Source organism: Pongo pygmaeus, chromosome 19 (genome assembly GCF_028885625.2).
Source record: "Pongo pygmaeus isolate AG05252 chromosome 19, NHGRI_mPonPyg2-v2.0_pri, whole genome shotgun sequence".
Classification (NCBI taxonomy): domain Eukaryota; kingdom Metazoa; phylum Chordata; class Mammalia; order Primates; family Hominidae; genus Pongo; species Pongo pygmaeus.
The window spans coordinates 80,490,155-80,502,965 of record NC_072392.2 but is presented as its reverse complement, the minus strand read 5'-3'; the positions used below and the strand labels follow the sequence as shown (position 1 = coordinate 80,502,965).

General features: G+C 35.6%; 1 protein-coding gene across 1 annotated transcript in view; it reads right to left on the bottom strand.

Annotated features, from left to right (window-relative positions):
- LOC129017919 (EF-hand calcium-binding domain-containing protein 3) overlaps nt 1–12,811 on the bottom strand; it is a 535,384-nt gene that overhangs the window by 149,005 nt on the left and 373,568 nt on the right. Inside the window, exons 74-80 of the mRNA XM_054458898.1 lie at nt 8,247–8,351; nt 7,265–7,318; nt 6,619–6,723; nt 3,844–3,897; nt 3,048–3,152; nt 1,857–1,910; nt 1,200–1,304 (exon numbers count right to left, since the gene is read on the bottom strand). Of these exons, the coding sequence (XP_054314873.1) occupies nt 1,200–1,304; nt 1,857–1,910; nt 3,048–3,152; nt 3,844–3,897; nt 6,619–6,723; nt 7,265–7,318; nt 8,247–8,351 (582 nt within the window). The remainder of the gene's footprint in view (nt 1–1,199; nt 1,305–1,856; nt 1,911–3,047; nt 3,153–3,843; nt 3,898–6,618; nt 6,724–7,264; nt 7,319–8,246; nt 8,352–12,811) is intronic.

The window sequence follows — 12,811 nt, the reverse complement described above, 5'->3', positions numbered from 1 at the left end:
CAGGTTCAAGTGATTCTCCTGCCTCAGCCTCCAGAGTAGCTGAGATTACAGGCATGCACCACCATGCCTGGTTAATTTTGTATTCTTAGTAGAGGCGGGGTTTCACCATGTTAGGCTGGTCTCGAACTCCTGACCTCAGGTGATTCACCCACCTCGGCCTCCCAGAGTGCTGGGATTACAGGCATAAGCCACTGCTCCTGGCCAGAATAGATATTTTTATACTAAACTTCTAGAAAACTAGATAGGAATATGTAGCAATTATACACAGTCAGGTTTTCTTAATGTATTTAATTTATAAACTCTCTTTAGAACCTAATCTTAAAAATGAAACTCCATTAGCTCAAATAATCCTCATAACTATAAACAAATCTATTGCTTATATTGATATTGAGGCTTAATATTAGGACAGAATGGTATAAACTCTGTAGGAAAGCAGGAACACTTTTGAAATCTCTACCCAGCACTTCTTTTCTTTTCTTTTTTTTTTTTAAACTTTTATTTTAGTTTCAAGGGTACCTGTGCAGGTTGATTCTACAGTTAAGTTTTGTGTTGTGGGGGTCTGGTGTACATATTATTTTGTCATCCAGATAATAAGCATAGTACCGGATAGGCAGTTTCTTTTACCTTCACCCTCCTCCCCACCTCCACCCTCAGGTAGGCCCTAGTGTCTGTTGTTCTCTTCTTTGTGTCCACGTGCACTCAGTGTTTAGCTCCCACTTATAAATGAGAACATGTGGTGTTTGGTTTTCTGTTCCTGCATTAATTTGCTTAGGATAATGGCCTCCAGCTCCATACATGTCTGGCACTAATTTTCTGTTAGGGATTTATTAGTTATCTTAAAGCCAGGATGGTTAGGCATGTTGTCTTTTCTGTCACAATATGTTCCTTCCTTTAGTCTAGTTAGCCTTTATGGTGACTTAAGGGATTCCCTTTTTTCCTGATTGATTTGTAAATATCTTCCCTGACTTTGTCTTCCTTTGAAGTGTTCCTTTGTTTCATTCCTTTGTCTATTCTTAGGTCTGTCAATTTCCTCAATGGCATCAGAGTTTAGCCTTGAAGGCAGGACTCACTGTTTAGCAGATTACTGATATCCGATTTAAACATTCTAATCTGAGATAATAGATTTTTTTATACGAATACATTTTGAAATTTTATTAGAGGATCTCAGAGTTTCCTTGAAGGTACAATGACATGCTCACCAGTAGTTGGCAGGTGGTTCTGCAGGTATTGAATTTCCTCATCTTCCAGCTCATAACCCATGTTTTCCAGGATAGTACCAATTTTAGAGACACTGCACTTCCCACCTTAGGAAAGAAGGAAGTGATAAAAAATAGGAACTGATAGCTAAGAAAAATACTGGTTATATTCACTCACCAATAACAATCAAATAGAACAAATCCATTGCACAGTAATAATTTTTTTAAAAAACTGTTCAGGGCTACATAAAGCCTTACTATGGAAGCCAGGAATATATGTTTTGCCACTCTTGTTTCAGGGGATGCTTTCTATACTTTGCAAAAAAGGTGTATTTAGAAGAAAATTATATATTACATAATATATAATTTTATTATATACTAATTATATGTACTACTTTTATATATTATAAATTACATATGTATTTTTTTAAAATGAACTTGATGAATTATGTTAGATAAGAATTAGAGCTCTGGATAGCAAACAGAATTGAAAACTTTTTCAAAGTATAAATTATCACATTAAAAGTTGTATCTAAGACCTATAGGCTAATGTGACAATAAAATAGATAATTAATTATTATCTAATGATAAGGTCTTTTAATAGTTAAGGTAAAGCTTACAAGTCATAGTTTTACTTGCCTTATTGGGTTTTTTACTTACCAGGAAATGATTTTATATTATCAAGCAATATATTTTTATATATCTTTCCATCATCTGTAAAATAAGGCACAGTTAAGATTAAAGAAAAAATTACAGAGACAGTCAAAAAAAGAGTAGAAAGAACATAATTTTTGTTTTTGAGATGGAATCTCACTCTGTTGCCCAGGCTAGAGTGCAGTGGCGCAATCTCAGCTCACTACAACCTCTGCCTCCCAGGTTCAAGCGATTCTCCCACCTCAGCCTCCTGAGTAGCTGGGATTATAGGCATGCGTCACCATGCCCAGCTAATTTTTGTATTTTTAGTAGAGATAGGGTTTCGCCATGTTGGCCAGGCTGGTCTCGAACTCCTGACCTCAGGTGATCCGCCCACCTTGGCCTCCCAAAGTGCTGAGATTACAGGTGTGAGCCACCATACCCAGCCCCAATTTTTAAATGCAGAATTAAAAATGCTTAATTTGCATTCCTACATTTCCTACAGCCACACCTCTTCATAACTAAGTCCAAAAATAAGATGAGGATAAAATTCTTAATGTGGACAGTCCATTAATTCTTCTACACTGAAACAGATGTACCTTTTCCCCACTCTGAGTTTTCCCTTTTCCTTCTCTCTGCTATTAGCTAATTCAGCCTTCTTTTCTCTTTGGCCTCCTTAAGCTTTATTTAATCTCAGGGTAATGTTACTCTTAATGGCAGGACTCAGGTTTGAAGATATGACAGCCCCTCAAAACTAAACATTTAAATGTCAAATGCATAATATATTTACAACCAGAGGTTCATCTTTTTGTCTTTTTGTCTTTTTTTTTTTTTTGAGATGGAGTCTCACTGCATCATGCAGGCTGGAGTGCAGTGGTGCGATCTCGGCTCACTGCAACCTCCGCCTCTGTGGTTCAAGCAATTCTCCTGCCTCAGCCTCCTGAGTAGCTGGGATTACAGAAGTGCGCCACCATGCCTGGCTAATTTTTGTATTTTTTAGTAGGGATGGGGTTTCACCATGTTGGCCAGGCTGGTCTCAAACTCCCGGCCTCAGGTGATCTGCCCGCCTTGGCCTCCCAAAGTGCTGGGATTACCACCACACCCGGCATCTTTTTGTCTTTTTATAGGAAATCAGAGGGGCCCATTTTAATGATATTCTCACATTTAAGTCCATACTAGCACAGAAATATATATCATAGTAGTGCATAAAATACCTACCAGTAATTGGCAACATTTCCATCAGGTTCCAGAGTTCTCTTTTTGTGAGAACTATCCCCATGTCTCCCAGTACTTTTTGTATGTCCTTGGCTTGAATTTTTCCTCCTTGTAAAAGATGGGAATGGAGGGACGGGTGAGAATTGCCTACTGACTCAAAATGATGAAAAGTGTTTATGCTTGTATAGTATTATCTACAGCTTTCAGATGAAGAGCACTGGAAATGGAAATTATTTCTTAAAATCTAAATAAGATCCTTATTTATAATTCTCTTAATGACTTAGAGAACTTAACCCAGCTCATAGTAAGGGGATGTACAAGATGCTCAGTGATCTAAATATGTATAAGCTTTTATGTAATCTGAATCATATTACCATCAGGTGAAATCTGTGTTACATTTGCTTTGCCTGAATTATGAGATAGATGAGTCTCACTGACTACATTATTTGTATACCTGTCAAAGTTTTACCTTAACATTTACTGGGTTACAGTAGGTGCTTAGTAAGCATTTTGAATGCATGAATGAACACATGTGTTGCCTATTTAATCACAGTGAAATGCATCACAAAACCGAGGTTTCAGAGTATAAGACTGGTTATAGACGTGCAGCACCAAAAAGTTGTAGCTAAAACATAAATAATTCAGTGAAATCTTCATTATTAAACCCAAAATTTAATCATTAAAAAAGCAGAAGTTAATAAATCAATGATAGAATAAGAAAATACAATTTTAAATACATATGCGAAAGTGAAGTATTTGCATTTTGGTTTTATATCTTTTCACAAAATGTTTTGCTCACCTGTTAATTTATTTACTTCTTTTAGTAGTTTATGTAGATCAGTCATCCCAGAAGCTAAAAAACAATCCAAAAATGCAGACAGACATAATTGTGTGCTGATTCAAAAAGATTGTCAGAGCAAAGGAATCATTTTCTTTATGATTTGTTTTGAATTATAGCCTAATAACATACATAGATAAACATAAAATAGGGAAAATTACTCTACAAAAATGTTAACTATTAATTTCATCAATTATTCTCTCCTTCTCTCTTTTAAGATCTCAAACTTTATACACCGTGGAACATCTACCCCCTTGGGCATGGTCTCTTTACACTGTCTACTATCAAGTCCTAGGAACAATATGAAAACATTTCCATTTGGAACCTTAAACTATTTCCCCACTGAACACTGCCCCATACCAACATCCCCCTGTTGTACTTATTTTCTAGTAAATATGTTCATTATATACTCAAAGATATGTTCATTACATACTCAAAATAAAAATAAATAAAATAAAAGTGCTTTTAAATAAAGAGAATGTATCTACTTATTCTGTATCCCATCCAGACATCCTAACCCAGCAACTAGCATAAGACTTTACACATAGCAGTATTAAATACTTTAAATTAAATGGTGGATTGGAACATATTACAATGGCACAAGTAGTTCTCAAATCATCGTATTTTTTCAAAGTTGCAGATGCAGTATATTTTGGGGTGAGAAGAAAACTAGAAACTAGGCACATTATTGGTATTTTGGTATTTTCTTGCCATTAAAGGTTATTTTTATTTTTTATTTTTTTCCAGACAGAGTCTCACTCTGTTACGCAGGCTGGAGTGCAGTGGTGCGATCTTGGCTCACTGCAACCTCCGCCTCCCTGGCTCAAGCAATTCTTGTGCCTTAACCACCTAAGTAGCTGGGATTATAAGCTTGTACCACAACACCTGGCTAATTTTTATATTTTTAGCAGAAATGGGGTTTTGCCATGTTGGCCAGGCTGGTCTCGATCTCCTGGCCTCAGGTGATCTGCCTGCCTTGACCTCCCAAAGTGGTGGGATTACAGGCATGAGCCACTGTGCCTGGCCAAAAGGTTATGTTATTTATTATTATGCAATCCCATTCTTCTTTTGGGGTAGTTTCCATAACACATTTTCCATTCATTTAGTTAGCAGATTTGCACTTTGGGGACTCTAATTATATATAGAACAATGTATTACATAAAACTCCCATGGAGCACAGAAAGAAAACAATATGGAAAATAGTGAAGAGATGTTAAGGGCCACGGAGGACACAGCTATAAGGTTTACCTTACATTTAATCAGAGTTACAGAAGAAACAAACCCATGGAATAAAGACAATAATGGAAGAGATGATGGCTAATAATTTTTCAGATCTGATGAAAGACAACAATTGTCAGACTCAAAAAGCCCAGTGAATCCCAAGGAGGATAAATAAAAACAAATACTATCTTCCATAGTGAAACTTCAAAACCAAAGACAAATATCTTAAAAGCAGCAGCAGCAGCAGCAACAACAACAACAACAAAAAGATTACTCTCTCAGGAAAAATAAATAGATTCACAGTTGACTTTTCATCACTTCTCATCAGCAATATGAGAAAGCAGAAGATAGGGGAATGATATCTAAAATGTGCTAAAAGAAAATAACTGTCTACCTAGACTGCTAGGTCCAGAGAAAATATCTGTCAAAAACAAGAGCAAAACAAATATATTTTTAGACCAGAAAGAAAAAAGGAGTATTTGTCACTAGCAGATCCTAAATAAAGGAAATTATTTTAGGCAGAAGAAAAGTGACCCCAAAGGGAAGGCCTGAAGTACAAGAAAAAATGAAGGGCAAAAAACAGGTAAACATTTGGGTAAATCTGAATAAATGGTGACTTTATAAAACATTACTACTGATACAGGTTTGCTGAATTAAAACAAAACAAGATAGCATGAATGACATAAAGAAAACTAATATGGGGAAGGGGAAGGCGAAAAATAGAGTTAAAATGTTCTTAGGTCTTTCTATTATCTAGCAGAAAATGAATTTGGGGATGCAGTAACCTGCAAATTTATATTATTTTCTTTATCAAGGTCCACAATAGAAGTGGAGATCTGAATGACTGGGTTGATCAAAATTTGGGGGTTTTATACAGCAGGAATGACAGAGAGAGTAGTTTGACAATGAAAGAAGTTAGAAAACAGTTTGTATATTGAAAGGAGATGGAGAAACCCAGGAACTGGTATTTTTGATGAAGATGAGGTACATTTCTTGGGAATAAGAGAACTGGAAGGTTAAAAAAGAAGGTAAAATATTGCTGGTTACGATTTCTAAAGTAGAGGAGATGAGACCAAGGAAGGAATAATGTGAGCCAGTGCCAAAACACAGGAAGAAGGGATCAAGAAGTTGGTACATCACAAGGGTATAGAGAAATGTATAGCTGGATGAAAGGACCTTCAAATGCTATTATACTATGTACTCACAAAAATAAAAAATAAAAAAGTTACTAAAATTATGTAATTAATGTGAAATTAATGACCCTTCTCTGTGGTTAATAAGCTGTCTAGCTTCTCTCAACTATAGACTTATTTATAACTCACTCTAAGACATATACCATGTACCCTGAAATTAGTGAAAATACACTAAATTAAAATGTGTTCTTATGTTAGGACTGAGTTCTTCTCTAAGTTATAAAAGTCATATTAGCACCCAAACAGATCTAGCCTCAGGAATTCTCATTAAGCCTATAAATAAAATTTCCTCAAAAGGTCTAATACTGTCTGTGTTGCTCACCATCAACTGGTAGGTTTTGTGACAAATCTTTAAGTTCCTTATCTGGAAGTATGATTTTCATGTTTTCCAAAACGTTTTCCAGGTTACTAACATCAACCCTTCCACCTAAGGAAAGAATCAAGAATATGAGGGACATTTAATGACCTTTTGAACAAGAAAATTTTAATTAATCCCCATGCACTATAGCTATCAGCAAAAATATCAATGACCCAAATGTTCAAGTGCATAAAGGTGGACAAGATGGGATTAGAATTGTAACCTCTTGCCTGATCTTGAAAACCCTACAAATTACAGATTGATTCTCCGATGAATTACTATTGTGGAGACAAAGTGAAAACATCTTTCTGGTAGGAAGGGCCTAAATGCCCAGTTTAGTTCTTTTAGTTACTGAAATGCCCTGAACAACTGCCAATACTTCACTTCACATTTTCTATGTAGAACCAGATTTAAATCTGCTTTTCAGCTAAACTGGGCAAAAGCCAAACTTGGCAGCAAAATGAAAGACTATTTGGAAAATGCAGCTATATTTAAAAACAGCAGAGTAAATACAGAATTAATTATTATGAGAGATGGTAAGACCTATAAGAGAACAACCAGGCACAGTAATACAAATTTGAGGCAGGTGGATTCTCCTCATGCTTCTTACCGTTGAATGATTTCACACCATCTAGCAATCTATTTTCAGATATAGTTCCATCATCTGCAGGAAAAGGCAAAATTCACGGCACAGATAAAGTGATACAGAGACTTAGAAAACTGGTAAAAAGGTATCATTTCATAAAAATATTTCTAAATGATTTGCTTTAGGAATAATTTTGATTTTTGCTGTCCCATGAGTTTGAAACCACAGAATGGAGAAAACTCTCAGAGTGCTATGTCTGACTTAAAGTAATTATTTAATCATTTAATAGTGGCAAACAGCTTTAAAGGAATATGAACATGTCTTTTACTTTTCTACTATGACTATTCCTTCTTTCTTCTACTTTCCTATTCCTTCCATTTTCATATTTTTTCTTACATTTCTCAGCTCAACTTTTAGTTGTCAAGATGGAACCAAAAATAATAACAAAAATTTTTATATCCAATGGCAAGATTTCAAGAAAATAGAGTTGCTGACTCTCAAAGACAGAACTTAATTATATTTTCCAAAGAACAAGGTCATGCTAAAATTTCTTACACAGCCATTTTTTAAATTTATTTTTTATTTTATTATTATTATTCTTTTGAGACGGAGTCTTGCTCTGTTGCCCCGGCTGGAGTGCAGTGGCACAATCTCTGCTCACTGCAAGCTCCTCCTCTCAGGTTCATGCCATTCTCCTGCCTCAGCCTCCCGAGTAGCTGGGACTACAGGCGCGTGCCACCACGCCTGGCTAATTTTTTGTATTTTTAGTAGAGATAGGGGGTTTCACCGTGTTAGCCAGGATGGTCTCGATTTCCCGACCTTGTGATCTGCTCACCTCGGCCTCCCAAAGTGCTGGGAGTAAAGGCGTGAGCCACCGAGCCTGGCCGCCATTTTTATTTTTTAAACTAGAATATCTAATAGGTATCTTTTTTTGTTTTTGTTAGGTTGTCTTAAGTACATGGGGCTAAACTTCTTCAAAAGATCCAGTAGTATTTAAAGTGCTCACCATCAATTTGCAGATTTTGTACCAGTTCCAAGTATTCTTTAGGCGTGAATTCTATTCCAAGGCCTTCGAGAATATTTTTTAGATTTTTCACACTAAGTTTTTCTCCTTCAAAAAACAGAAATGACAAATATAGTTGACAATATTAAGAACTATCTAAGTATTCAACAATATGAAAGAAAATTGTCTTTGTTTATACATTACCATCCCTAACAGCTGATAAAAAACAAAGGCATACCAAGACCTAATGAGTGGAGTAACTGTTAAAACTCATAAATGGGCCAGGAGCGTTGGCTCATGCCTGTAATCCCAGCACTTTGGGAGGCTGAGGTGGGTGGATCACCTGAGATCGGGAGTTTGAGACCAGCTTGACCAACATGGAGAAACCCCATCTCTACTAAAAATACAAAATTAGCTGGGCATGGTGGCACATGCCTGTAATCCTGGCTACTCAGGAGGCTGAGGCAGGAGAATCGCTTGAATCTGGGAGGCAGAGGTTGCAGTGAGCTGAGATTGTGCCATTGCACTCCAGCTTGGGCAACAAGAGTGAAACTCCATCTCAAAAAACAAAACAAAGCAAAACGAACAAACAAAAAACTTCATAAATCAACCTATAAAAATTAGTAGGTGGTTGGGTGTGGTGGGTCACGCCTGTAATCCTAGCACTTTGGAAGGCTGAGGCAGGAGGATTCCCTGAGCCCAGGAGTTTGAGATCAGCCTGGGCAACACAGGGAGACTCTGTCTCTACACAAAATTTTTTTAAAAAAACCAAAAACTAGCTGAGCATGGTGGTGTGCATCTGTAGTCCCAGCTACTTGGGAGGCTGAGGTGGGAGGATCGCTTGAGGCTGGGAGGTAGGATGCAGTGAGCTGTGAATGCACCACTATTCTCCAGCCTGGGTGACAGAGTGAGACCCTGTCTCAAAAAAGAAAAAATTAGTAGTGTTTCTATACCCCAGCTTTGAACTATCTAAAAAAGAAATGAAGAAAATAATCCCATTTACAATAACAATAACATCAAAAATTTTTAAAATGGGAATAAATTTAACCAAGGATTTGAAAGATCTGTACACTGGAAGCTATAAAACATTGATGAAAGAAACTGAAGACACAAATACACGCAAAGATATCCTATGTTCATGAATTGGAAGAATCAATATTGTTAAAATGTTCATCCTATTCAAAGTGATCCATATATTCAATGCAATCCTTATAAAAATTTCAATGTCATTTTTCACAGAAATAGAAAAAACAATCCTAAATTTTACATGGAACCACAAAAAACCCCAAATAGCCAAAGCAATCTTGAACAAAAGAGAACAAGGCTAGAGGCATGACACTTGCTGATTTCAAAATACATTACAAAGCTATAGCAATGAATCTAGCATGGTACTGGCATAAAAAGACATACTGGACAGTGAAACAGGATAGAAAGTCCAGAAATAAACCCATGTATTTACAGTCAATTGATTTTCATCCAAGACACCATACAGTCTCTTCAATAAATGGTGCTGGGGAAACTGGATATCTCCGTGCAGAAGAAATAAATTAGATCCTTATCTCACCTACATACAAAAATCAACTCAAAATGGACTAAAGACTTAAACACAAGACCTGAAACTCTATAACTACTAGAAGAAAACATAGGAGAAAACTCCATGACTTTGGTCTGAGCAATGATTTTTTAGATATGATCCCAAAAGTATAGGCAACAAAAGCAAAAACAGACAAATGGGATTACATCAAATTTAAAAGCTTCTGCACAGCAAAGGCTTCCTTTGATGGGAGATTTTTTTATTACATATTCAATCTCCTTACTCTTTGTTGGTCTGTCAGATTTTCTATTTCTTCATGATTCAGTCTTAGTAGGTGTATGTTTCTAGAAATTTATCCATTTATTCTAGGTTGTCCAAATTGTTAGCATATAATTGTTCACAGTAGTATCATCCTATTATCCTTTGTATTTCTGGGTATCAGTTGTACCGTCTCCTCTTTTATTTCTGATTTTGTTTATTTGAGCCATCTCTCTTTTTTTCTTAGTCTAGCTAAAGGTTTGCCAATTTTGTTTATCTTTTCAAAAGAACAACTTTCAATTTTGTTTCTCTAGTCTCTATTTCATTTATTTCTGTTCTTATCTTTGTTATTTCCTTCCTCCCTCTGCTAAGCTTGGGCTTAATTTTCCCTCCTTCTGTAAGTAACCTATCATTCATTTACTGAATCTTGGCAATTATACATATCTTACCTCTAAATGTTTTATTTTTGAGAAATCAAGTGAAAAGCACAATAAGGCATCAAACCATACACCTGATAAGGAGCTAATATCTAAAATATATATGGAACTCAACTCAATAGCAAGAAAACAAATAACCCAATTAAAAAAATGATAAAAGGGCCTGAAAAGATATTCAAAAGAAGATATATGAATGGCCAGCAGATACATGAAAAAATACTCAACATTTCTAATAATCAGGAAAATGCAAATTAAAACCCCAGTGAGATATCTCCTTAAACCTCTTAGAATGGCTATTATCAAAAAGACAAAAGATACTGAGAATGTGAAGAATGGGGAATACTTGCACACTGTTGGTGGGAACATAGATTTAAAAAAGAAAACAGCATGGAGGTTCCTCGAAAAGATAAAAACTGAATTACCATATGATCCAGCGATCCCACTTCTGAGTATATATACAAAGGAAATGAAATAAAAATGTTGAAGAGATATCCACACTCCTATATTTATTGCAGCATTATGCATAATAACCAAGACACGGAATTAACTTAAGTGTGCATCAATGGATGAAGGGATAAAGACACTGTGGCATATATGCACGATGGAATACTGGACCACCTTTAAAAAGAAGGAAATCCTGCCATTTGCAATAACATGGATGAACCTGGAGGACATAATGTTAAGTGAAATAAGCCAGGCACAGAAAAACAAGTGCTATATGGTCTCACTTATATGTGGAATCTAAAAAAGTAGAACTCATAGAAGCAGTTACCAGAGGCTGGAGTCAGGGGTATGTTGGTCAAAAGGTACAAGTTTCATTTAGACAAGAGGAATACGTTTTAGTGAACTATTGTACAGCACAGTGAAAACAGTTAACAAAAATGTATATTTCAAAATTGCTAGGGGTAAAAGAAACTATCAACAGAGTAAACAGACAACTTACAAAATGGGAGAAAATTTTTGCAAACTATGCATCTGACAAAGGTCTAATATCCAGCATCTATCAGGAATTTAAACACATTTACAACATAAAAACAACTCCATTAAAAAGTGGGCAAAGGTCATGAACAGATACGTCTCAAAAGAAGACATACATGTGGCCAACAAGCATGTGAAAAAAAGCTCAACATCTGATCATTAGAGAAATGCAAATCAAAACCACAATGAGATACCATCTCACACCAGTCAGAATGGCTATTACTAAAAAGTCAAAAAAAATACATGCTGGTGAAGTTGTGGAGAAAAAGGAACGCTTATACACTGTTGGTGGGAAAGTAAATTAGTTCAACCATTGTGAAAGACAGTGTGGTGGTTCCTCAAGGATCTAGAACCAGAAATACCATTTGACCCAGCAACCCCATTACTGGGCATATACCCAAAGGAATATAAATCATTTTACTATAAAGATACATGCACATGTAGGTTCGTTGCAGCACTATTCACAATAGCAAAGACATAGAATCAACCTAAATGCCCATCAATGATAGACTAAATAAAGAAAATGTGGTACATATACAACATGGAATACTATGCAGCCATAAAAAAGAACAAGATCATGTCCTTTGCAGGGACATGGATGGAGCTGGAGGCCATTATCCTTAGCAAACTAATGCAGGAACAGAAAACCAAAAGCCGCATATTCTCACTTATAAGTGGGAGCTAAATGATAAGAACACATGGACACACTGAGGGGAACAACACACACTGGGGCCTGGCAGTGGAGGGAGAGGATCAAGAAAAATAACTAATGGATACTAGGCTTAATACCTGAGTGATGAAAAATTGGTACAACACATCTCTATGACACACATTTACCTATGTAACAAACCTGCACATCCTGCACATGTACCCCTGAACTTAAAGTTAAAAAAATTACTAAGGGTAGATTTTAAATATTCTCACCATAAAAAATGATAAGTAGGTGAGGTAATGACAATGTTAATTAGCTTGATAAAATAATTCCACAATGTATACATATATTAAAACATCACATTGTACCCTATAACTATATAATTATTATTTGTCATATAAAACACCAACTTAAGAAATTAGAAAAAGGACAATAGAACAAATCCAAAAGCTGTAGAAAATGAAAATAATACAAAGAAAGTAATAAATATGAAAATGAAGATACAATAGTGATAGAGAGGATTAAGAAAGTCAAAAGTAGGTTTTTAGTAAGGAGTAATAAAGCAGATAAATATTTGTCCAGGTTGAGTAAGGAAATAGAAGAGAGAAGATAGAAATAAATATTTTTATAAATGGAAAAAGGGGACTTATATCTAGCAGAAATTAAGAGAATACTATAATTTATGAATAAATTTGAAAACTTATACCAA